This window comes from Globicephala melas, chromosome 4 (assembly GCF_963455315.2).
Source record: "Globicephala melas chromosome 4, mGloMel1.2, whole genome shotgun sequence".
In the NCBI taxonomy this organism is placed as follows: domain Eukaryota; kingdom Metazoa; phylum Chordata; class Mammalia; order Artiodactyla; family Delphinidae; genus Globicephala; species Globicephala melas.
The window spans coordinates 8008197-8033720 of NC_083317.1; the positions used below are offsets into that span (position 1 = coordinate 8008197).

At 41.0% G+C, this 25524-nt stretch overlaps 1 protein-coding gene and 1 long non-coding RNA gene across 3 annotated transcripts in view; one reads left to right on the forward strand and one right to left on the reverse strand.

The window, feature by feature from the left end:
• Window positions 1-674: 674 nt before the first annotated feature.
• Window positions 675-13937, reverse strand: LOC115865824 (uncharacterized). The gene is made up of 4 exons (XR_004044440.2): window positions 13837-13937; window positions 6218-6284; window positions 1350-1450; window positions 675-1128 (listed from the first exon to the last, which is right to left on the reverse strand). It is a non-coding gene; the product is annotated as an uncharacterized lncRNA (long non-coding RNA).
• Window positions 13596-25524, forward strand: part of VPS26C (VPS26 endosomal protein sorting factor C) — a 50095-nt gene continuing 38166 nt past the window's right edge. Inside the window, exon 1 of one of the 2 annotated variants that reach the window (XM_030880891.3) lies at window positions 13596-13869. Coding sequence is in view for 1 of the 2 variants with exons in the window: in XM_030880889.3 (XP_030736749.1) it covers window positions 14262-14318 (57 nt within the window). In the remaining variant the exon portion in view is untranslated. Of the gene's footprint in view, window positions 13870-13901; window positions 14319-25524 lie in introns of those variants that run through there. The other variant, XM_030880889.3, reaches the window with a different exon arrangement.

Below are 25524 nucleotides of genomic sequence, written 5' to 3' on the forward strand. Positions count from 1 at the left end.
TACTCAGAAACTGCCTTTATTTGGAAATAGGGTCTTTACAGAGATAATTAGGTAAAACGAGGTCACTGGAGTGAGCCCTACAATAATTCTTCACATTCTACTGGAATTATTTGTTCAACCATCTCTCTTCCTTTCTAGGCTGTAAACTACATGAAGGGAAGACTATATCTGTCTTCAGGATTTAGCATAATTCATAACCGGCATCCAGTAAGTAGATGTGAGACAACTCACCAAAGGAAGAGTAATATATGTTCCCCGTAAATTGTATAAGTATCTCTACTTCCATTTTCACCCCAACTTTTATTTTAAAACTTTCAAACATAGAGAGGAACTGAAAAAATTGTACAGTGACCAGGCATTTACCACCTAGATCCTAGAATTAGCACTTGGTTAGATCTGCTTTATCACATATCTATCTACCCATCAATCTCTCTCATATGATTATGAATTGTGAATCATAAGGGCCTTCAGGGTGCCTGGCAAACATGCTTGTTCAGTTTAGTAGATAGCTCTAGGACAGCAGACTGCCAGTCTTCCTGAAAGTCATATCCTTGGCCCTTTGCACTAGTGCTAGGATCATGTGGGTTTATAATTTTAAAATTGGAATTTTAAAAGTGGAGCTCTGCAGAGTTACCTAGCATTTCTTTTATTCCAGATCCTTACCTATTTTCAGTTTTGGTGTGTATTTAGCAGAGAGTATCTAACAAAACATTTTGTTCTCAGTTTAGGATTAGTGTGGAAACTACCCAGGAAAACCAAGAAGAGCTCCGTGATGATGGAGAACATAAACCAATGGGGCAAGATATAACAACTGTAAATATATATACATGCAACATAGGAGCACCTCAGTATACAAGGCAAATGCTAACAGCCATAAAAGGGGAAATCGGCAGTAAGACAATAATAGTGGGGGACTTTAACACCCCACTTACACCAGTGGACAGATCATCCAGACAGAAAATTAATAAGGAAACACAAGCCTTAAATGACACATTAGACCAGATAGACTTAATTGATATTTATAGGACATTCTATCCGAAAGCAGCAGAATACACTTTCTTCTCAAGTCCACCCGCAACATTCTCCAGGATAGATCACATCTTGGGTCACAAATCAAGCCTAGGTAAACTTAAGAAAATTGAAATCATATCAAGCATCTTTTCCGATCACAATGCTATGAGATTAGAAATCAATTACAGGTAAAAAAAAACTGTAAAAAATCATAAACAGTTGGCACCATAACCGAGACAGAGCAGAGGATACCTCATCTGGAGGATGAGCCCCTTGGTGGGCAGCCATTGGCCTGCTCAGTTAGGGTCGGGGAGGGTGAACCAAAAGGTGGAACTTACCTACAGGGCTGTGGTAGCACCTGATATCTCCTTGCCACCTGGCCCGCCTGGAAGTCCAGGAAAACCCAGTAGTCTGTGGAGGAGTCCAGCGCACCACACTCCTATAGTGGATACAGGAGCTGGAGTGGGGACCTGGCCACTGCCATATTTAAACCTTGATAAGCTCCATCCCTGACACGTCCTTAGGCATTCATGAGCAATGGCAGGAAATCAAGTTAACTTCAGTGATTTTCCTCACGAAAATCTTTTACAAAACATCATCTTGTTCTATTTTCTTCTTAGTGGGTTCACACTGTAGAATTTTGGATAACTCCAGTACACTAACTCTCAGGGCATGATGGTCCATTGTTGATACACTGTATGAAGTTTACAGTTGGCGCATCAGCAATATCTCCTTGGTAATCGACATGGTAAACAGACATTCTACTTCAGGTAGGTAAATGGAAAGGAAATAACAAACCAGGAAAGGAGAAGCTTGGCACCAAATGTGAACTTTGCACAATTTGAATTATTGGAAGGCTGTGGGAATGAAATTAACGTAGGAGATAAAATATATGGTCTTAACAAGTTTTCCTTTCCTTACAGCTTTTTTAATACCGAAAGTGTTTATGGTGTAGTATTCATCAATTTGCCTATTTGAGAGATATTTTAGATGTCTCCCCCATAAATGATAAGGCTCCTCTCTAAGGAAGAATATCCAGAAATGAGTAAATTAATCTTGTGTATAACTTGACTCCATCTTGCATTTCAATTACAAAAGCCAACATACCTGTGTGTGGCTTAGGATCATTTAAGTAGGTTTCTGGCTCTTGCAGTTGAAAGAATGCTGACTCTGCCCTTATGAATTCTTTTTTCCGCTTCTCAAATTTAATGGTAACTATTTTTTTAAATTTAATAGAAAATACTTTAAATTTGATGGTAAATATTTTTTTAAATAATGCATGTTTGTGAAAAGAACTAAAAAAGAACAAAAGGTACTCATAGTCCTAATCACCCCAGTACAGACACTGTTAATATTTGGGGGGCATTTCTTTTTCTGCTAGGATTTCTGTGCTTTTTTTTTTTTTTTTTTTTTGCGGTACACGGGTCTCTCACTGTTGTGGCCTCTCCTGTTGCGGAGCACAGGCTCCGGACGCGCAGCCTCAGCGGCCATGGCTCACGGGCACAGCCGCTCCGCGGCATGTGGGATCTTCCCGGACCGGGGCACAAACCCGTGTCCCCTGCATCGGCAGGCGGACTCTCAACCACTGCGCCACCAGGGAAGCCCTCTGTGCTTTTTTTGTTTGTTTGTTTAACTTAGAGACTTATGTTGCATGTACTTTTTTGTTTGCCTGTTTTTCACAGCTGTAATCATATTATAGCTAAAACTCTGAATTCTTTTTAAATTTTTATTTTAGCACAACCATTTTCTATGTTAGAATATGATCTGCATAACTGTATGACTTTTGAGGTCAACTTATGCAAATATAATTTATATAAAATAAGCCACACCTACCGTATATATACACAGTTTGATGAATTTTAACAAATGGATAACCTGTGTAACTAACTCGCACTCAAGATATAGGTTATTTCCTTCATCTTAAGAAGTACACTCCTGACTGTCTGTAGTCTGTCCCCCAGCCTCCTCACGGGTATCCACTGATCCATTTTATGTCACTATTGGTTAGTTTTGCCTGCTTGGAACTTATATTAATTATGTAGTCTTATGGCTGGCTTCTGCTCAGCATGTCTTGAGATTCATCCATGCTGTTGTATGTATCAGTAGCTTGTTTTTTAGTTGTTGTGGTTGTTTTGTCTTTTTCTTGTAATACTGTGTAGTCTTGTTCTGTTTTTTTTTTTTAATTTTTGGCTGCTTTGGGTGTTTGTTGCTCCACGGGCTTTCTCTAGTTGCAGCTAGCGGGGGCTACTCTTCGTTGCAGTGGGCAGGCTGCTTATTGTGGTGGCTTTTCTTGTTGTGGATCATGGGCCCTAGAGCGCACGGGCTTCAGTAGTTGTGGCACGTGGGCTCAGTAATTGTGGCTCTCAGGCTCTAGAGCGCAGGCTCAGTAGTTGTGGTGCATGGGCTTAGTTGCTCCGCAGCCTGTGGGACCCTCCCAGGCCGGGGATCGAACCAATGTCCCTTGCATTGGCAGGTGGACTCCTAACGACTGCACCACCAGGGAAGTCCCAATAGCTTGTTTTTTGTATTGATAAGTAGGGATCCATTGTGTGGATATACTGCTATTTGTTTGTCCGTTCACCACTTGATGAATATTCGGGTTGTTTCCAGTTTTTGTCTATTATCAATAATGCTACTACGAACATGCAAGTACGAGTCTTTGTGTAGACATATGTTTTCATTTTCTGGGTAAACACCTAGGAGTGATTGTGCTCAGCCGTATCATAAGGGTATGTTTAACTTTATAAGGAGCTGCCAAGCTGTTTTACAAAATGGTTGTTTCACTTTTCATTCCCATCAGCAAGTGAGGGTCCCAGTTCCTCCACAGCCTCACCGATACTTGGTATAGTCAAACTCTTTCATTTTAGCCATGCTAGTGCTGTGTAGTATATCTCGGCATACTTTTAATTTGCATTTCCATAATAGTTAATGATGCTGATCATCTTTAAGTGTGTTTATTGGCTATTCATATTTTTTTCTCTTGTGAAGTGCCTACTGAAGTCTCTTGACCGTTTATTAATAAGGTTGTTCGTTAGACAATATAAATCCTCCAACTTTGTTCTTCTTTTTCAAAACTACGTCGGCTATTTTGAGTTCTTTGCATTATCGTGTAAATTTTTAAATCAGTTTGTCCATTTTTACCAAAAAGGTTACTGAGGTTGCTAAATGGGATTGCACTGAGTGGAAGAATGGTCATCTTAATAATATTGAGTCTTGTACTCAATAAACATGGAATATTTCTCCATCAGTTTAGGTCTTCTTTTATTTCTTTAAGCATAACCATGTTTTTAGTGGCTGATAATTTCTCACTGATTTGAAGGTATAGTTTACCAAACCAAGACTGTTTTGTCAAGTAGGTTTTTTCCAATTTTTCATTACTAATAATTTGCTGTGAATACTGTGACGTTTAAGGTTTTTTTTTTCAAATTTAGGATTATATTGTTTAGATAGATTTACAACAGTCAAATTACCAAGTCAAAGAATATTAACATTTAAGAAACTTTGGTATATATTGCCAAATCTTCTTCTACCTTTGTCATACCATTCACATTACTATTATAAATGAATGAAGATGTTTGTTCCACCTCTTATCTGCCAATATTGAGTATTTTTTGCTAAATGAATCTCTGAAATGGAAGATTCTTACTAGCATTTCTTTGGGTTTTTTTTTTCTTTTAAGTTAAACATTTTTGCATATGTCTGCTTACTACTTAATTTCCTCTTTTGCAAGTGTTATTCATATCCTGCGTTTTAAAGTTCTTCTTATAGATTTGACAGTCAAAATCTTAAGAATGGGGCTTCCCTGGTGGCACAGTGGTTGGGAGTCCGCCTGCCGATGCGGGGGACACGGGTTCGTGCCCCGGTCTGGGAGGATCCCACATGCCGCGGAGCGGCTGGGCCCGTGAGCCATGGCCGCTGAGCCTGCGCGTCCGGAGCCTGTGCTCCGCAACGGGAGAGGCCACAACAGTGAGAGGCCCGCGTAATGCAAAAAAAAAAAAAAAATCTTAAGAATGATCCCCCAATGACTTTCACCCTTGTATAATTTTTGAGTGTGGGTAGAAGCTGTGAATACGATGAAATATCTCTCCCAGGATTATGTTGTTATGTGGCATGGTTAACCTTAAGATAGGGAGATTGTGCAGCCAAAAATAAAATAAACATTAAAAAAAACTATATTAAAAAAAAGTCTATGCCTAACTTGTTTTATCATTTCCTTTTATTATTATTATTTGTTTTTTGGCTGTACTGCACAGCTTGCAGGATCTTAGTTCCCTGACCAGGGATTGAACCTGGGCCCAGCAGTGAAAGGGCCGAGTCCTAACCACTGGACTGCCAGGGAATTCCCTGTTTTGTCATTTCCTGAACTCTTAATCCAACTAATTTTTGGCAGGAGGAGGGGATAGGAGAGCTTATGGTGAGAGAGCAAAATCTAAATGAATTTTTCTTCTATCAAGTCATTTAGTCTAATATCATTTGCCAAATAATCCTCTGTTTTCTACAGATTTGTGATAACTCGTTTATCATATATTAAAATCTTAAATACTAATATATTGGTGTCTGTTCTGAGCTATCCTGTCCAACTGATCTTATGCCAGAATGATGTGGTTTTAACTCTTATAGCTCTACTTTGTGCTAAGTAGGACTCTTTTCCCTGCAATTAACTTTTTTAAAAGATACATCATTTTTTAGCATTCATTATGTTTTCAGAAGAATTTTAACGTGATTTCATTAAATTCCCTCATTAAAAATTATATTGAAGGGAATTAATGAAGACTAAAAATTAATTTTATAAGGATGGGCATTTAGAAGTATTTAGATATTCTATTCAGAAATACTACACATCTCTCCATTTTTCATAACTCATATATCCTAATTCAGCCTCATAACTTTATTCATGTAACTCAAGCATATGTTACATTCAAATTACTCCCGAGTATTTTAGATTTTTATTGCTATTTAGGATACAATCCCCATTTTCATTTTATTTTCTAACTGGTTATTGCTGTTAAATAGAAATGTCTATTGATTTTTGTGTATGTAGCTGTTTTAAGATTTACAGGCACAACATATAAATGGCCAAAAAAGTAACAATCTTCATTTCTCTATAACTTAACCCAGTTTAGCTCTCCAGCAATCATTTCTGCTGAGGGTGGGGGAAAAAATTCAATCTTACTGTTCAGTTGGAACTCAAGTGATAGTGTCTTACCTTCTCCTTTCACATCCCCATTCTCCTTCTTGGCTGGGATGGGAGAGTCGTGTTGTTCAAAAATGCCCTGTACCACAAAAACAGAAATATAGATCAATGGAACAGGATAGAAAGTCCAGAGATAAACCCCTGCACCTATGGTCACCTAATCTATGACAAAGGAGGCAAGAATATACAATGGAGAAAAGACAGTCTCTTCAATAAGTGGTGCTGGGAAAACTGGACAGCTACATGTAAAAGAATGAAATTAGAACACTCCCTAACACCATACACAAAAATAAACTCAAAATGGACCTAAATATAAGGCTGGATACTATAAAACTCTTGGAGGAAAACAGGGAGAACACTGTCTGACATAAATCACAGCAAGATCTTTTTTGATCCACCTCCTAGAGTAATGAAAATAAAAACAAAAATAAACAAATGGGACCCGATTAAACTTAAAAGTTTTTGCACAGCAAAGGAAACCATAAACAAAATGAAAAGACAACCCTCAGAACAGGAGAAAATGTTTACAAATGAAGCAACTGACACGGGATTAATCTCCAAAATATACAAAGAGCTCATGTAGCTCCACATCAAAAACCACAAACAATCCAATCAAGAAATAGGTGGAATATCTAAACAGACATTTCTCCAAAGAAGATATACAGATGGTCAAAAAGCACATGAAAAGATGCTCAACATCACTAATTATTAGAGAAATGCAAATCAAAACTACAATTAGATATCACCACACACTGGTCAGAATGGCCATCATCAAAAAATCTACAAACAATAAATGCTGGAGAGGGTGTGGAGAAAAGGGAACCCTCTTGCACTGTTGGTGGGAATGTAAATTGATACAGCCACTATGGAGAACAGTATAGAGGTTCCTTAAAAAACTAAAAATAGAACTACCATATGATCCAGCAATCCCACCCTGGTTATATATCCAGAGAAGACCATAATTTAAAAAGATAGATGCACCCCAATGTTCATTGCAGCACTATTTACAATAGCCAGGACATGGAAGCAACCTAAATATCCATCAACAGAGAAATGGATACAGAAGATGTGGTACATGTATACAATGGAATATTACTCAGCCACAAAAAGAATAAAATAATGCCATTTGCAGCAACATGGATGGACCTAGAGATAGTCATACTGAGTGAAGTAAGTCAGAGAAAGACAAATATCATATGATATTGCTTACATGTGGAATCTAAAAAAATGGTACAAATGAACTTATTTACAAAACAGGAATAGAGTCACAGATGTACAAAACAAACTTATGGTTAAGGGGGGAAGGGGAGGAGGGATAAATTGGGAGACTGGACTTGACATGTACACACTACTGTATATAAAATAGATAACTAATAAGGACCTACTATATAGCACAGGGAACTCTACTCATTACTCGTTAATGACCTATATGGGAAAAGAATCTAAAGAAGAGTGGATATATGTATATGTATATCTGATTCACTTTGCTGTACACCTGAAACTAACACAACATTGTAAATCAATTATATTCCAATAAAAAACAAAAAAAGAAAATGCCATGTATCTTGGCCAGTGACCCAGCTGCAGTAATTTGCAGTCCATTTCAGCAAAGGCAACACCACGCTAGAGGGCTTCTAGAGTAAGCTTGAGCTCTCCCCACCCAGCTCACCACGCACTCTTGCTGGATCTGCTCATCCTCTGCTCCTTCACGCTCACTCAGCCTCTCTGAGTTTTCCATCATTTTCTGCAGCCCTGTCCATCCCCAACTCCAAGTGGGCTGCTGACTTCAGAGGACAGATAGCCAGACCTCACCCCAGGATATTTTTGCTCCATTCTCTGTTCACACCCCTTCCTCTAGACCAGACACATTTCATATCTTTGGAAAAGTGCTGTTTATCACACATTTTTTGATTCAAGGTATAAATTTGATGTAAGGAATTTTGGGGGTCACCTACTAGGAATTACAGGGCATAAAAAATACTTCAGCTAATAGTTAAAAAATATTATCCTACTGCATATATTTACCTTGTCTTCTACTATGGAATTCAAAGATACATACAAAGCAGAGAGATGGTACAATAAAGCCCCACGTTCCCATCACCCAGCTTCAGTAATTATCAACATCTGTTTCAACAATCATCCTGCCGGTCACAACTCCTCCCTTCTTCCTGCTGCTCCCCCTCGGCCTGGAGTTATTTTATAGCAAATCCCTGATTTCATATCATTTTACTCTGGCCAAATTTTCAAACAATTTTTTTGGGGGAGCTGCATTGGGTCTTCGTTGCTGCATCAAACAGTTTTTTTTTTGGTTTTTTTTTTTGCGGTATGCGGGCCTCTCACTGTTGTGGCCTCTCCCGTTGTGGAGCACAGGCTCCGGACGCGCAGGCTCAGCGGCCATGGCTCACGGGCCCAGCCGCTCCACGGCCTGTGGAATCTTCCTGGACCGGGGCATGAACCCGCGTCCCCTGCATTGGCAGGCGGACTCTCAACCACTGCGTCACCAGGGAAGCCCCAAACGGTTTCTTTAATAAATTTTCAAACACTTTTTCTAATAATTTTTCTTCCTTTGGCTGTATCCCATAGGTTTTGATATGAAGCATTCTTACCTTGTTATTTTTTAGCTGGTTATTGTATTTTTATTTACTCCTTGACCTAATGTATTTGGGAAAGTATGTCTTAATCTCCAAGTGGTCAATGTTTTGGTGGTTAAAGTTTCTGTACTATACCTAGTTAATTGAATTTGAGAGTGTCTTTGTGGCCTAGTGTACAATCAATGCTTATAAATGCATCATGGACACTCGAAAAAGTGAATTCCCTGTAATTCCATCTTATTTGCTAATTGCTCTTCTTATTTATTTTGTTAAAATCCTCTATGTCTTTGTTTTTTATCTGCTTGATCGCTGATACACTGTGTTGTGTTAAAATCTTTTACTTACTGTACCTATTTATCTTTATATGCCTGAATATTTTTGTTGTATATATTTTGTTACTATATGTTACAGGTTGAATTGTGTCCCCACCAAATTCATATGTTGAAGATCTAACCCCCAGCACCTCAGAATGTGACAGAATTTGGATACAGGGTCTTTACAGAGTTAATGGAGTTACAATGAGGTCATTAGTGTAGGCCCTAATACAATATGACTAGTGTCTCTACAAAAAGGAAGAATTTGGAGACATATACACATACAAGGGAGAACGCCCTGTGAAAGTGAAGACACAGAAAAAGAAGACAATGTGAAGGGACGCAGGGAGAAGACAGCGGTCTGCGAGCCAAGGAGAGAGGCCTGGAACTGATCCTTCCCTCATGGCCCTAGGAAGGAGCCGACCCTGCCAACACCTTGTTTTAAGACTTCCAGCCTCCAGAAGCTAACGTGAAAGCACAATTTCCGTTGTTTTAAGCCACCCAATTTGTAGTACTGTATTTTGTTACAGCTGCACTAGTAAACTAATAACTATAAAATTCTGCCATAATTTTAATAGTCTTCACTATCAATTGATAAATGACCCCTAGTCCTTTCTTTAAAATCACCTTGTACTGTAACATTGTACCCCTGCTTGATCTTCACATTTGATTGGCAGTCCTTTGCTCAGTCTTTTAATTAAGGTCCTGTGCCTCTCTGCTATAACCCCAGGCCTTTGTTGTACACACATTTGTGGCACGGTGATTGGTGATTGCATATGTGAGCTCTGGAATCAAAATGGGTGGCTGCCATTTGGTTGCTACATGGTCTTTCAATGCCTCAGTTTTTCCCTTTTATAAAGTGAGTAAACAGTAATTGTACTTGTATCATAAGACTGTTATGAAGATGGAATAAATCAAAACATTTAAAGTGCTTAGAACAGTGCCTGGCCCACAGTAAGTACTTGATAGATATATGAACTGTTATGAATTCTATTAACTTCCCTGTAACGAAGGTATTGTGAGATCACTTTACAGATGAAGAAAACTGAGGCTCAGAGAAGTTAAGTCAGGAAGCTAGCGTGACAGGATTGTTGCAGGAAGCAGGCTCGGGATGGAGATTAATGTTCAGGAAGAATATTGGGGGTGAGCAACAGGAATGGAGGGATAGGGTGAAGAAACAGGACTGGGTTGGGCAGAGGGAAAAGTTGAACTGTCATGCAGTTACAACAAAGGCTCCCCATCCAATGGGAGCTAAGTGGCTTAAAATATGTCACAAGTTTTTTGATGCCCCCTTTTAAAGGTAGAGCCAAATTCCCCTTCCTTCAGGTATGGGTTGGATTTAGTGACTCTCTTCTAATGAACAGAAGAAAAGTGAATGTGAGAAGTCAGGCCATACAAGGCACTGTAGCTCCCTGTTTGCTCTCCCTGTGGGATTGCCTGTTCTGGGAGAAGCTAGCTGCCATGCTGTGAGGACTCTCAAGCAGCCTGTGGACTGTCATACAGAGCGAAGTAAGTCAGAAAGAGAAAAACAAATATTGTATATTAACGCATATATGTGGAATCTAGAAAATGGTATACATGATCTTATTTGCAAAACAGAAGTAGAGATACAGACATAGAGAACAAATCTATGGACACCAAGGGGGGAAGAGCGGGGAGGTGGGGTGAATTGGGAGATTGGGATTGACATATATACACTATTGATACTATGTATAAAATAGATAACTAATGAGAACCTGCTGTATAGCACAGGGAACTCTACTCAGTGCTCTGTGGTGACCTAAATGGGAAGGAAATCCAAAAAAGAGCGGATATATGTATATGTACGGCTGATCTACTTTGTTGTACAGTAGAAACTAACACAACATTATAAAGCAACTATACTCCAATAAAAATTAATTTTAAAAAAAGCAGCCTTTGGAGAGTCCCACATGATGAGAAACTGAGGCCTCCAGCCAACAGTCACGGGAGGGAGCCATCTTGGATCTCCCAGCCTTAGTCAAGGCTTTGGATGACTGTGGCCCTAACATCTTGACTGCAACTACCTGAGACCTTGAGCCAGAACGACTCAGTGAAGCTGCTCCTAAGTTCTTACCCACTTTATTAACTGTTGCGGTAACTTGTTATGCACAGTAGATACTAATATAGGGAGCTTTGGAGTTGGAACTGTCCCAAACTGTGGTGAGGGAAAGAGGTCTTCATATCCTAAACTGACCAGTCGTTAGATATGGGCTGCCCCGCCCCCCTCCCCTCCCCCACCTCCCCAAGGGACCATGACTTAGGGCAAAGCAGTTTTCTTCAGCTGAGGGCAAGTTTTGAAGAGTGACGTAACTGAGAACTGTTGAGAGCTATATTCTGAGTAGATCAGGGAACATGTCCTTCAGTCCTGAAAGGTCTGAACAGAGAATCACAGCATCCACTAAAAGATGTTTAGTGGGGCCTCTCCTCTTGTCCCAGAATGAGCACTAAGCTCACGGCTGAAAACAACATAGTACCCCATCTTCTAACAAAAGATGCCACAATCGGAGACAGACACTTTCCGCACGGATTAATAAAAGCTGCAGATCTAGCCCTGCTTCCACGGAATACTTTCTCAATCCTCTCCTTCTCAGTCTATATCGGAAGGCAGGCGAAGGAATGAAAGGAGGTAGTTGGCCTTGGGGAGCGTTTCTGGTGGGAAGTGATGTAGTGGGGAGGCTGTACGATAATCTCTCCGCTATGGAAGGAGAGGCTGGTGTTCCATTTCCTACCTGCAAACCTGTCTAGTCAGCATTCTTGCTGATTTACTTCTCTCTGTGTTTCAGGAGGGAGGAAGAGGATGGAAGAGAGATGGCAGAGTGGAGAGCAGAGGCCACGGGCAGCCTCCAGTCTGGCCCTTTTGTGTGGCAAGGGCGCGTTTCTCAAGAGTCGGGTGGACTCTGTGGAAGATAAATCGTCTCCAGCTTTCTTGCTGGACCCTCACCCACAAGACTTGGTATACTGCTCGGTGCGGTCAGTGGGGTGATGGAAAAGATCGAGCTGAAGGTAGATCTTCCATGAAAACATATGGAGAGGACAAGGCCCATCAGGTCTTCCCATATGTACCCCATGAAAGGAGTTTCAAACAAGAGCCTGTTATCCAGAGAAGCAGGGATCAACTAAGATAGAACTCTAGCAGTGGCCAGTTAAGAGAAACTTGCCTCAACACAGAAGAAGCCAGGCCTTCAAGAGGATGTTGAGGAAGTGTCTGAGAACCAGAACCATGACTTGTACCTTAGCACCCTAAGAATCTAGGATCCCACTCAAGCCACGAGATCAACACACTAACAGGGTCTGATTTTAGTAACTGAATTGACCAGAACAGTATCACCTAAGGTGTGGTTAAGGGATAGAAAAGATTCAAAAGAACAGCGATCGGAGAAAAAATGGACTGTTCTTATGTTTGGAAGCCATCACACGGAGAGGGTCCAACAAACTGTTTACACTGATAACTGCCGGAACTAAAGCTCTCTGCAGTGCACCAGCATTCCAGAAAAATTGTGTACAACCTACATAGATGAGTGAAATATAGCACACTTGTCCTCAACGAACAAGAAATGTTCTGTTACAAAATAAGTTTAAAGCAGGTTTGCTGAAGCAAACAAGTCTGGAATGTGGATCCTTTTAAGGTGTTTCTTTTCCTGTTTCCCAGCTTTGTCTACTGAGACTGACATTTTACCATTTGGAAATGATGGGTGAGTCTGGTGGAAACGGATCCACGTCTTGAACTGCAAATAGACTAGACAGTGATTATTAAGTCCCTAATGAATTGTTTTAGAATTGCTGAGTTTGAGTTGTCAGGAAGGTATCTAAGACCGAGATGAAGCCCCGAGGGCACGGAGGAGCTGAAAACTGAATATTGGGAAACACCAATGTATCAACCTTCAAAAGCAATTGTAGCTATAGCACCATCACTGTTGTCCTGTAAAGTACCTTACTTTCCCAAGAGAGAGGCACTCGTGATACTAATTCAGGATACCGTTTTACGGAAAAATTCTCATGTAATTCTAAAAGTAACGCACTTAAAAAAACAAATAGCAGAATCAAAGAATTTTAAATAAACAAAAAGCACTGTATTAAGTCAGCTACCAAAACAATGAAGATTTACCTCTCTGCTTATTAGAAAAGTTCTTGTTTAAAACATTGACAAGGGATTTTATTTCAACCAACGTAGTATGTTGCCTAGCACCGTACCGCTGCCCTGTCTGGAGGCAATCCTCCCACAAAGCAACGTACTCCTTGTGTGTAGTCAGCTCTTGCTGGGAAAAAAAAGATTAGGCAGGACCGTTTCTGCTTTTAGGTTTTCATTTCCATGCACTGTCAGGACCCAAGGCCTGCGAGCCGCGCCTCCCCACATTCTGCGCACCCCGTTCCAGGGCGCGCGCCGAGGGAGTACCCACAAGCCCCCGCGGCCCTGCGAGGCTGCGCGAGGTCACCCGCGCTCCCCGAGACCTTGGCCCCCGGCTCGGCGGCGGGGGCGGGACGGCCGAGCCGCCCGCCAATCCACGTTTTGCAGGCAGCGAGCGCGGGGCCTCGGAACGGGCAGGGAGAACTGCCTAGCCGAGGACGGACACAAGGCCTCCGCCTTCAGAGCCCCCGAAAGAAAGCGAGAGAGGACGAGAGACGACAAGAGGAAGGGACTGGAAGCGAAGGCAGCCCCCACTTATCACCGCCTTAAAGCCAACTCAACAGCGCAACGCCTCTTTACCCCGCACAGCCTGACGGGAGCCTCAGCCTCTAGGTACTGGCTGCGCCCGCAACGAGTCCCTGGCACCGCCCCCTGCCGCGGGGCACGCCGGGAGAGCCGAGTTTCCCCCTTCCTCTAGTAAACGGGCGAGACGAAGGGTATTTCCGGTGTTAACGACTATCTTTACGGAAGAGGTGGGGTTAATCCTGTCCCGCCCTTCCTGGCCGGCGGGGCGAAGACTGATAGTCTTCGGCAAGCGCTAAGGCCCGCCCCTGCACCGGAAGGAGGAAGGCGGGGGAGTCGAACAGGCGTCAGGCGCGGTGTCACGTGTCGCAACTGCTGGTGGAGAGAAGAAAAGGGCGGGACCCCGGACGGAGGGGTGGGGTGCCCTCCCTTCCCTTGGGTCACGCGCGGCGGGAAGTGGTTCCCGAAACGGAGTATTCGAGATGGGGACCGCCCTGGACATTAAGGTTAAAAGAGCGAACAAGGTTTATCACGCCGGGGTAAGTAGGGGTGGGTGTGCCTGCAGGTTCTGTTGTCTCCCAGGTCCCGCATACTTCTGGGTTTTCCTGGGCGGGGCAAGGCGCACCTCCAGGTAAGTCCCGGTCAGGTGCGGACCAGCCAGGTGCATCCCTGCCAGGTGCGTCTCGCTTGCGCGGCTGGCTGCTCTAAGAGCGGCCCCCGCCGGAGTCGCCGCCGGGGTTGGGGAGGCATGCAAGGCCGAAAGGCTGGCCCGAGGGCTGCAGCGCTAACCGTCGGGCGCCTTGAACATCCAGCTCGGCCTTGGGCCCCCGGGCTTGAGCTGTCGCCTAGAGCACTGAGGGGGGAGGAGCTTGATGACCAAACGCCCCGTTCCTCACTTCTAAGTTGAGTGCAAAGGTCTAAGGACAGAAAGGCAGAAATAAACTTGCAAGCAGAAATACGCACTTTAGGCCGTGCTCAGCTTTAACACCATACAAAAGTTATTCATTTCTCTGGTTTTGTTGTTTTAATAACATACAAAAGGAATAGCATATTAAAATGCAAGTCAGAAAAAATCTTAACTATGCCATTAACAAGTTTTGGGCCACTGGCTACTTAATCTCTTAGGGCGTCAGTTTCCTTATTTGCCAAATGAGGATGCAAGGTTCCTCTACCTCTAAGTCGGGGAATCTCAACCCTTGCTGTACTTCAGAATCCATCACTCAGGGGAATTTAAAAATACGCTAACTGGGGTCTCACACCCAGAGACACCAGTGATTCTGATGTGCAGCCGGGGTTGAAATCACAACCAGCTCTCACACTCGGTGGAATAAAATTGAGAGTAGTGGTTGGTCACGTGAATGCAGGGAGGTCTCAAAAGGGCCGCTAAAGCCTTTCGGTGCAAGATATTTGCGGAAACCTAATATTTACAGATTCAATCGGTCATCTCCAGATTATTAATTACAGAGGGGAAAACTTACCTTTATAGTGGAGGAATCTGCTAGTCACCATCCTAACCAAGACCAACAATGAATACCACCTTTCCATCACTGTCACCACTAATGAGATTGACATGTTCTGGCATAACAATAGAGGGTTCTGGCATGAAAAACTGAGGATACAACTCACCTATGTAGCCTTTCTGCCAAAAGTGCTTAACTTCCCTCAGTTCATAAGGAAACAGGCATGTTCATATTGAGAAACATTCTGTACAGTAATTGGCCTGGATTCTTCAAATATGTTAGTGTCATTAAAAAGAATTTTTTTAGATTCAAGAGATGAAAGGGATTTGAAAACCAAATACAGTACCTAATTTTTGATAAATTTGAATATGGGCTATATGTTAAATACAAGTTTTGTTTTGGTGTTAATTTTCCCCAGTATGATATTCATATTTTGGTTATGTGAGAGAATACTCCACATACTGAAGTGCTTAGGAGTGAAGGGTCAAAATAACTAAATTTTAAATGGTCCAGCCGTATCGTGTGCGCACATGTGAGGAGAAAGAAAGCAAATGTGCCAAAATATTAACTGGTGACTCTAGTTGAAAGTTATATGGGTCTACTTTGTATTCTTTATTGAGATCTAATACCATAAAAATACACCTTTTCAGGTGTACAATTCAGTGGTTGTAATATATTCAGGGTTGTGCAACCGTCACCACCATCTAATTTTAGAACATTTTTATCACCCCCAAAAGAAACCCTGTACCCATGAGTAGTCATTCCTCATTCCCTCTCCCTCTTGGCCCCTGGCAATCACAGATCTACTTTCTGTCTCAGTGGATTTGCCTAATTAGGACATTTCATGTATATGGGATCATACAGTGTGTGGCCTTTTGTGATTGGCTTCTTTCACTTAGCATAATGTGTTCAATGTTCATGCATGTTGGAGCATGTATCAGTTCCTCATTTGTTTTAATGGCTGAATAGTAATCTGTTGTATGGATATGTCACATTTTATGTATCCATTCATCTGCTGATGGACATTTGGGTGGTTTTCACTTTTTGACTATCATGAATAATGCTACTATGAACATTCTAGTACAAGTTTTTGTGTGAACATATGTTTGCATTTCTCTTGGATATATACCTAGGAGTGGATTTGCTGGGTGATATGGTAACTCTATGTTTAGTTTTTTGAAGACCTACCAAAGCACAACTTCACACTCCACTAGCGGTGTGTGAGAGTTCCAATTTTTCCTCTACTTTGTATTCTCATAACTTTTTTGTAGCTTGGAAAATATCAAAATAAGAATTGGGGGAGGCAGTGACAGGCGATATGTACACTTAACTTTAATACTTATTATTTTCATTCAGAAGTTCGCAGATTCCATTCAAGGATGTTATAGCAGCTGAGATGCTGAAACGTTTTCTGTGGTTTAAAATATGGTATCAGTAATGAAAAGTACATTTGAAAAAGTTGAAGAGATGGAATCATCCATTTGACCCAGCTGGAAGTCTTAACGCAGCCAGGACCACTCCTTGTGGGTGGCAGGGTAGAAGCAGGTATTAGCTCTGCTCATCTGGTGCACATCCCTTCATGCCAGGATTAGGAACAGAATCTGCACCTGTTGGCTTATGACAGTGTTTCCCAGTCTTCACTTTTACCCTTAATGTATTTTACACTAAATGCATTTTAAAAGGAGACCTCATATGGCCATTGTGAAAGAAAACCCTGTGTAACTTCTCCTAAATAGAGGGTTGCTGTGTACAGTTGACTCTTAAACAATGCAAGGGTTAGAGGTGCCAACCCCACGTGCAGTCGAAAATCTATGTTTCACTTTTGACTCCCCCCAAACTTGACTACCAATAGACTACTGCTGACCAGAAGCCTTACCAATAACATACACTGTTAACACATATTTTGTGTGTTATATGTATCATGTACTGTATGCTTACAATGAAGTAAGCTAGAGGAAAGGAAATGTTATTTAGAAAATTGTAAGGAAGAAAAAATAACATTTACAGAGCATTGTACTGTGTTTATCAATACCATAGTTTGTCTCTTTACAAGGTGACTCGTCTGTCAGTACCTACATCGATATTGTCTTATACAAAACACTGTAGATGCTATATGTATTACTAACACTAGACATCAAAAGTCAAGAGATAATGTGAAAAATAAATTCACATTTATTTACAGGCGTAACAGTTCATGCCCTGATAATAAAAAAGCGACAGTATGATTGCTTTGTGGTAGCCTAGCCTATACACCGATGTCACGTTCGTGACATACCTAACTTTTTCTTAATTTTTTCCATGTTTCTAGGCTATATGGTTTTTCTTGTGAGTTTTTTTCAAATCGTCACAAATCTCAAAAACTTTTTCCAGTATATTTATTGAAAAAAATCCACCGTGAGCCCACACAGTTTAAACGCATGTTGTCCAGGGGTCAACTGTATATTTTTTAAAGCCAAAAAAAGTTATTAAAGGAATAAATCTAATCACTGGACAAAAATATACACCTGGAAACACATGCTGTGACTCATGTGTTGGATGGACTCCGTCATCTGTGGTTAAGGATGGGTAGAGGAGGCAACCAGCACCGTCAGGGCTGCTCCCAGAGCTCCAGGGCGAAGGACCCTCCGAGGTCTCAGTGCCTGCAGACAGCGCGTGTCTCAAGCCCAGTTTGCACCATGGTTGTACAAGGGGGGGTCCTGTCTTTCTCATCCTCTCCACTCTTGGCTGGCGGCAGGTGGGACTAATAAATACAAATTTCCAGTTTTCTCAGTACAGCTCAACAGCATTGGTAAAGATTCGGTTGCTATAAACCGGACTCATCCATGCGCCTGCCAGAACACAGCACCTGTAATTGTCCTGGTTTGCTCGAGGTGGCTGCCACCTGTGCTCTCTGGTTTTAAGTGCTTGTCATTCAAGTGAAACATACTTGTCCATGTAACGACGGTCTTATGTTCCACCTGAGGGACTCGGGAAACACTGGTGTAGGGTTTTGTGAGCCTGGCAGCATCACTCCCATTTTACTAACGAGGAAACTGAGGCCTAGACAAGTTAAGGAATTTGCCTCAGATCACCCAGCTAATGACAGCCTGGATTCCAGTGCAGGTCATCAGATTGCAAAGTGTGTCCAGCCAACACTCTTATTACACCTCCTCCCTAAGAGCGCCCATTTTTGTGCAAAATGGAGGAGCTTTTTACGTAGGAATAGTAGTTATTAGTTTCCTAGGAGTGCTGTGAATAGCATTGTAATATTTCAGTTAAAAAGCTGCTGTGACGACTCCTCGGAACGTGTGCAGCCAAGTCTGTTCCTGTGCTTTTCAGTATCTTAGTTGTTGTGGAAGCATTTGAAAATGGTTTTGATTCTGTGGACACCAGTGAGCCTAAGTTATTCTTGGGTTTAAAATTGTCATTTGGGTTTTTCCTAGAAAAAGACGCTCATTCAAAGTGGTGGTGTTTTTTTAAAAAATCACAGTTGAATAATTTTTTAAAATATAAACATAACATTTTACAGAAGGCTGGAAAGTGAAAAGTCAAGTTCTTCCTCTTTCTGACCCCTTTTTCTGTCCCTGGACGTATCCACTGACAGTTTATGTACTATTCCAGACATTTCCTGTGAGTAATAGTTGCACGTGTGCGCAGACACGCACGCAGACATACACAAAACTTGTTCTTTTTGCTGAACGGTATATCCTTACCTTGGATACCTTTCCTTATACCACGTCTTCATCAGCTCATTCTTTTCAGACTGTTACTGAATCAAAACAGTTGTATTCAACCAGTGTCTGTGACTCTCCTTACAGGTCTGGAGAGAAGTAGATAAAGAGAAAACAAAAGGTGCTAACGTACTTGTGCTGGAATGGGTGCATCTCTGGTGTGTGAGGGAGCTCAGAGGAATGTGTAGTCGTTTGGGGGTGGGGGAGGGCCCTTCTGGAGCTTCACTGAGGCAGTGAGGCTCCAGCCTAGTTCTGAAAGCTGTGTGCGGGGCCGGGGTCTCCCTCCCCACCTGGCACTGTGTGTTTCCATCAGAAGGAACAGACAGTGCGAGCACAGTGGACAGGAGCTAGCAGACATTTGTGGGGCAGTGAGTCCAGTGAACGGCTTCTTTTACTCCATCTCCCCACCTTTCACTGCAGCTCATGTTCATCTCGTTTGACAGTGATTTGTTTTAATGTTTGGTTTTTTTTTACATCTTTATTGGAGTATAATTGCTTTAAAGTGTTGTGTTAGTTTCTGCTGTATAACAAAGTGAGTCAGCCATACATATACATATATCCCCATATCCCCTTCTCTTGCGTCTCCCTCCCACCCTCCCTATCCCACCCCTCTAGGTGGTCACAAAGCACCGAGCTGATCTCCCTGTGCCATGTGGCTGCTTCCCACTAGCTATCCATTTTACATTTGGTAGTGTATGTATGTCAGTGCTACTTTCTCAGTTCGTACCAGCTTACCCTTCCCCCTCCCCATGTCCTCAAGTCCACTGTCAACGTCTGCGTCTTTATTCCTGTCCTGCCCCTAGGTTCATCAGAACCATTTTCTTTTAGAGTCCATATATATGTGTTAGCATACGGTGTTTGTTTTTCTCTTTCTGACTTACTTTACTCTGTATGACACTCTCTAGGTCTATCCAACTCGCTACAAATAACTCAATTTCATTTCTTTTTATGGCTGAGTAATATTCCATTGTATATATGTGCCACATCTTTGTCCATTCATCTGTCGATGGACACTTAGGTTGCTTCCATGTCCTGGCTATTGTAAATAGAGCTACAATGAACATTGTGGTACATGACTCTTTTTTTATTATATAAATTTATTTATTTATTTATTTTTGGCTGCATTGGGTCTTCGTTGCCGCACGCGAGCTTTCTCTAGTTAAAGTGAGCGGAGGCTACTCGTCGTTGTGGTGCGCAGGCTTCTCATTGCGGTGGCTTCTCTTTTTGTGGAGCATGGGCTCTAGGCGCGCAGGCTTCAGTAGTTGTGGCACGTGGGCTCAGTTGTTGTGGCACACGGCTCTAGAGAGTAGGCTTAGTAGTTGTGGTGCACGGGCCTAGTTGCTCCGCAGCATGTGGGATCTTCCTGGACCAGGGCTCAAACCCGTGTCCCCTACATTAGCAGGCAGATTCTTAACCACTGTGCCACCAGGGAAGTCCTACATGACTCTTTTTGAATTATGGTTTTCCTCAGGGTATATGCCCATTAGTGGGATTGCTGGGTTGTATGGTAGTTCTATTTTTAGTTTTTTATTTTTTTTGTGGTATGCGGGCCTCTCACTGTTGTGGCCTTTCCCGTTGCGGAGCACAGGCTCCGGACGTGCAGGCTCAGCGGTCATGGCTCACGGGCCCAGCCACTCCACAGCATGTGGGATCTTCCCGGACCGGGACACGATCCCGTGTCCCCTGCATTGGCAGGCGGACTCTCAACCACTGCGCCACCAGGGGAGCCCCTATTTTTAGTTTTTTAAGAAACCTCCATACTGTTCTCCATAGTGGATGTATCAATTTACATTCCCACCAACAGTGCGAGAGGGTTCCCTTTTCTCCACACCCTCTCCAGCATTTATTGTTTGTAGATTTTTTGATGATCGCCATTCTAACTGGTGTGAGGTGATACCTCATCGTAGTTTTGATTTGCATTTCTCTAATGATTAGTGATGTTGAGCATCCTTTCATGTGTTTGTTGGCAATCTGTATTTCTTCTTTGGAGAAATGTCTATTTAGATCTTCTGCCCATTTTTGGATTAGGTTTTTTGTTTTTTAGATATTGAGCTGCATGAGCTGCTTGTATATTTTGGAGCTTAATCCTTTGTCAGTTGCTTCATTTGCAAATATTTTCTCCCATTCTGAGGGTTGTCTTTTCATCTTTTTTATGGTTTCCTTTGCTATGCAAAAGCTTTTAAGTTTCATTAGGTCCCATTTGTTTATATTTGTTTTAATTTCCATTTCTCTAGTAGGTGGGTCAAAAAGGATCTTGCAGTGATTTATGTCATAGTGTTCTGCATATGTTTTCCTCTAAGAGTTTGATAGTGTCTGGCTTTACATTTAGGTCTTTAATCCATTTTGAGTTTATTTTGTGTATGGTGTTAGGAAGTGTTCTAATTTCATTCTTTTACATGTAGCTGTCCAGTTTTCCCAGCACCACTTATTGAAGAGGCTGTCTTTTCTGCATTGTATACACTTGCCTCCTTTATCAAAGATAAGGTGACCATCTGTGTGTGGGTTTATCTCTGGGCTTTGTATCCTGTTCCATTGATCTATATTTCTGGTTTTGTGCCAGTACCATACTGTCTTGATTACTGTAGCTTTGTAGTGTAGTCTGAAGTACAGGAACCTGATTACTCCAGCTCCGTTTTTCTTTCTCAAGATTGTTTTGGCTCTTCGGGGTCTTTTGTGTTTTCATACAAATTGTGAAATTTTTTCTTCTAGTTCTGTGAAAGATGCCATTGATAGTTTGATAGGGATAGCATTGAATCTGTAGATTGCTTTAGGTAGTATAGTCATTTTCACAGTATTGATTCTTCCAATCCAAGAACATAGTATATTTCTCCATCTGTTTGTATCATCTTTAATTTCTTTCATCAGTGTCTTAGTTCATCAATAGTTTTCTGCATACAGGTCTTCTGTCTCCTTAGGTAGGTTTATTCCTAGGTATTTTATTCTTTTTTGTTGCAGTGGTAAATGGGAGTGTTTCCTTAATTTCTCTTTCAGATTTTTCATCAGTATATAGGAATGCAGGAGATTTCTGTGCATTGATTTTGTATCATGCTAATCTACCAGCTTCATTGATTAGCTCTAGTAGTTTTCTGGTAGCATCTTTAGGATTCTGTATGTATAGTATCATGTCATCTGCAAACAGTGACAGTTTTACTTCTTCTTTTCTGATTTGGATTCCTTTTATTTCTTATTCTTCTCTGATTGCTGTGGCTAAAACTTCCAAACCTATGTTGAATAATAGTGGTGAGAGTGGACAACCTTGTCTTGTTCCTGATCTTAGAGGGAGTGGTTTCAGTTTTTCACCACTGAGAATGATGTTGGCTGTGGATTTGTCATATATGGCCTTTATTATGTTGAGATAGGTTCCCTCTATGCCTACTTTCTGGAGAGCTTTTATCATAAATGGGTGTTGAATTTTGTCAAAAGCCTTTCTGCATCTATTGAGATTATCCTATGGTTTTTATGCTTCAACTTGTTAATATGGTGTATCACATTGATTTGCATATATTGAAGAATCCTTGCATTCCTAGGATAAACCCCACTTGATTATGGTGTATGATCCTTTTAATGTGCTCTTGGATTCTGTTTGCTAGTGTTTTGTTGAGGATTTTTGCATCTATGTTCATCAGTGATATTGGCCTGTAGTTTTCTTTTTTTGTGACATCTTTGTCTAGTTTTGGTATCAGGGTGATGGTCCCTCATAGAATAAGTTTGGGAGTGTTTCTCCCTCTGCTATATTTTGGAAGAGTTTGAGAAGGATAGGTGTTAGCTCTTCTCTAAATGTTTGATAGAATTCGCCTGTGAAGCCATCTGGTCCTGAGCTTTTGTTTGTTGGAAGAATTTTCATCACAGTTTCAATTTCATCGCTTGTGATTGGTCTGTTTATATTTTCTGTTTCTTCCTGGTTCAGTCTTGGAAGGTTCTGCTTTTCTAAGAATTTGTCCATTTCTTCCAGGTTGTCCATTTTATTGGTATATAGTTGCATGTAGTAATCTTTCATGATTCTTTGTGTTTCTGCAATGTCAGTTGTAACTTCTCCTTTTTCATTTCTAAGTCTGTTGATTTGAGTCTTCTCCCTTTTTCTTGGTGGGTCTGGCTAGTGGTTTATCAATTTTGTTTATCTTCTCAACGAACCAGCTTTTAGTTTTATTGATCTTTGTTATTGTTTCCTTCATTTCTTTTTCATTTATTTCTGATCTGATCTTTATGATTCCTTTCCTTCTGCTAACTTTGGGGTTTTTTTTATTCTTCTTTCTCTAATTGCTTTAGGTGTAAGATTAAGTTGTTTATTTGAGATTTTTCTCATTTCTTGAAGTAGGATTATATTGCTATAGACTTCCCTCTTAGAACTGCTTTTGCTGCATCCCACAGGTTTTGGGTTGTCGTGTTTTCATTGTCATTTGTTTCGAGGTATTTTTTGATTTCCTCTTTGATTTCTTCAGTGATCTCTTGGTTATTTAGTAGCGTATTGTTTAGCCTCCATGTGTTCGTATTTTTTACAGACTTTTTCCTGTAATTGATATCTAGTCTCATCATTTTGGTTGGAAAAGATACTTGATACGATTTCAATTTTCTTAAATTTACCAAGGCTTGATTTGTGACCCAAGATATGATCTATCCTGGAGAATGTTCCATGAGCACTTGAAAAGATAGTGTATTCTGTTGTTTTTGGATGGAATGTCCTATAAATATCAATTAAGTCCATCTTGTTTAATGTATCATTTAAAGCTTGTGTTTCCTTAATTATTTTCATTTTGGAAGATCTGTCCATTGTTGAAAGTGGGGTGTTAAAGTCCCCTACTATGATTGTGTTACTGTCGATTTCCCCTTTTATGGCTGTTAGCATTTGCCTTATGTATTGAGGTGCTCCTATGTTGGGTGCGTAAGTCTTTACAATTGTTATATCTTCTTCTTGGATTGATCCCTTGATCATAATGTAGCGTCCTTCTTTGTCTTTTGTAATAGTCTTTATTTTAAAGTCTATTTTGTCTGATATGAGAATTGCTCCTCCAGCTTTCTTTTGATTTCCATTTGCATGGAATATCTTTTTCCATCCCCTCACTTTCCGTCTGTACGTGTCGCTAGGTCTGAAGTGGGTCTCTTGTAGACAGCATATGTACAGGTCTTGTTTTTGTATCCATTCAGCCAGTCTATGTCTTTTGGTTGGAGCATTTAATCCATTTACATTTAAGGTAATTCTTGATATGTATGTTCCTATTACCATTTTTTTAATTGTTTTGGGTTTGATTTTGTAGGTCTTTTCCTTCTCTTGTGTTTCCTGCCTAGAGAAGTTCCTTTAGCATTTGTTGTAAAGCTGGTTTGGTGGTGCTGAATTCTCTTAAGTTTTGCTTATCTATAAAGGTTTTAATTTCTCTATTGAATCTGAATGAGATCCTTGCTGGGTAGAGTAATCTTGGTTGTAGGTTTTCCCCTTTCATCACTTTAAATATGTCCTGCCACTCCTGTCTTGGTTGCAGAGTTTATGATGAAAAATAAGCTGTTAACCTTATGGGGATTCCCTTGTATGTTATTTGTTGCTTTTCCCTTGCTGCTTTTAATATTTTTCTTTGTATTTAATTTTTGATAGTTTGATTAATTTGTGTCTTGGTGTGTTTCTCTTTGGGTTTATCCTGTATGGTACTCTCTGTGCTTCCTGGACTTGATTGACTATTTCCTTTCCCATGTTAGGGAAGTTTTCGACTATAATCTCTTCAAATATTTTCTCAGACCCTTTTTTTCCTCTTCTTTTTCTGGGACCCCTGTAATTCGAATGTTTTTGCATTTAATGTTGTCCAGAGGTCTCTGAGACTCTCCTCAAGTCTTTTCATTCTTTTTTCTTTATTCTGCTTCCTGGCAGTTATTTCCGCCATTTTACCTTCCAGCTCACTTATTCGTTCTTCTGCCTCAGTTATTCTGTTATTGATTCCTTCTAGAGTATTTTTAATTTCAGTAGTTGCATTGTTCATCACTGTTTGTTTGCGCTTTCTTTCTTCTAGATCCTTGTTAAATGTTTTTTGTATTTTCTCCATTCTGTTTCCAAGATTTTGGATCATCTTTACTATCATTACTCTTTCTTTTTCAGGTAGGTTGCCTATTTTGTCTTCATTTATTTGGTCTTGAAGGTTTTTACCTTGCTCCTTCGTCTGTAACATACATTTGTCATTTCTTTTTTTTTTGATGGCTGGTGCTGTATTCTTGTCTTACTGGTTGTTTGGCCTGAGACGTCCAGCACTGGAGTTTGCAGGCAGTTAGATAGAGCTGGGTCTTGGTGCTGAGATGAGGACTTCCAGGAGGCCTCACTCCAATTGATATTCTTTGGGGTCTGAGGTTCTCTGTTAGTCCAGTGGTTTGGACTCAGAGCTCCCACCACAGGAGCTCAGGCCTGACCTCCGGTCTGGGAGCCAAGATCCTGCAAGCTTTTTGGAGTGGTTAAAAAAAAAGGAAGAAAGAAAGAAAAAAAGGAGCAGTACGATATCAAAGAATAAAAAACAAAATAAAATTAGAAAGATAAAAAGTATATTAGGAAAAATTAAGCTATAATTGAAACAACTGCAAGAAGGTAAAATAAAACCACAGCA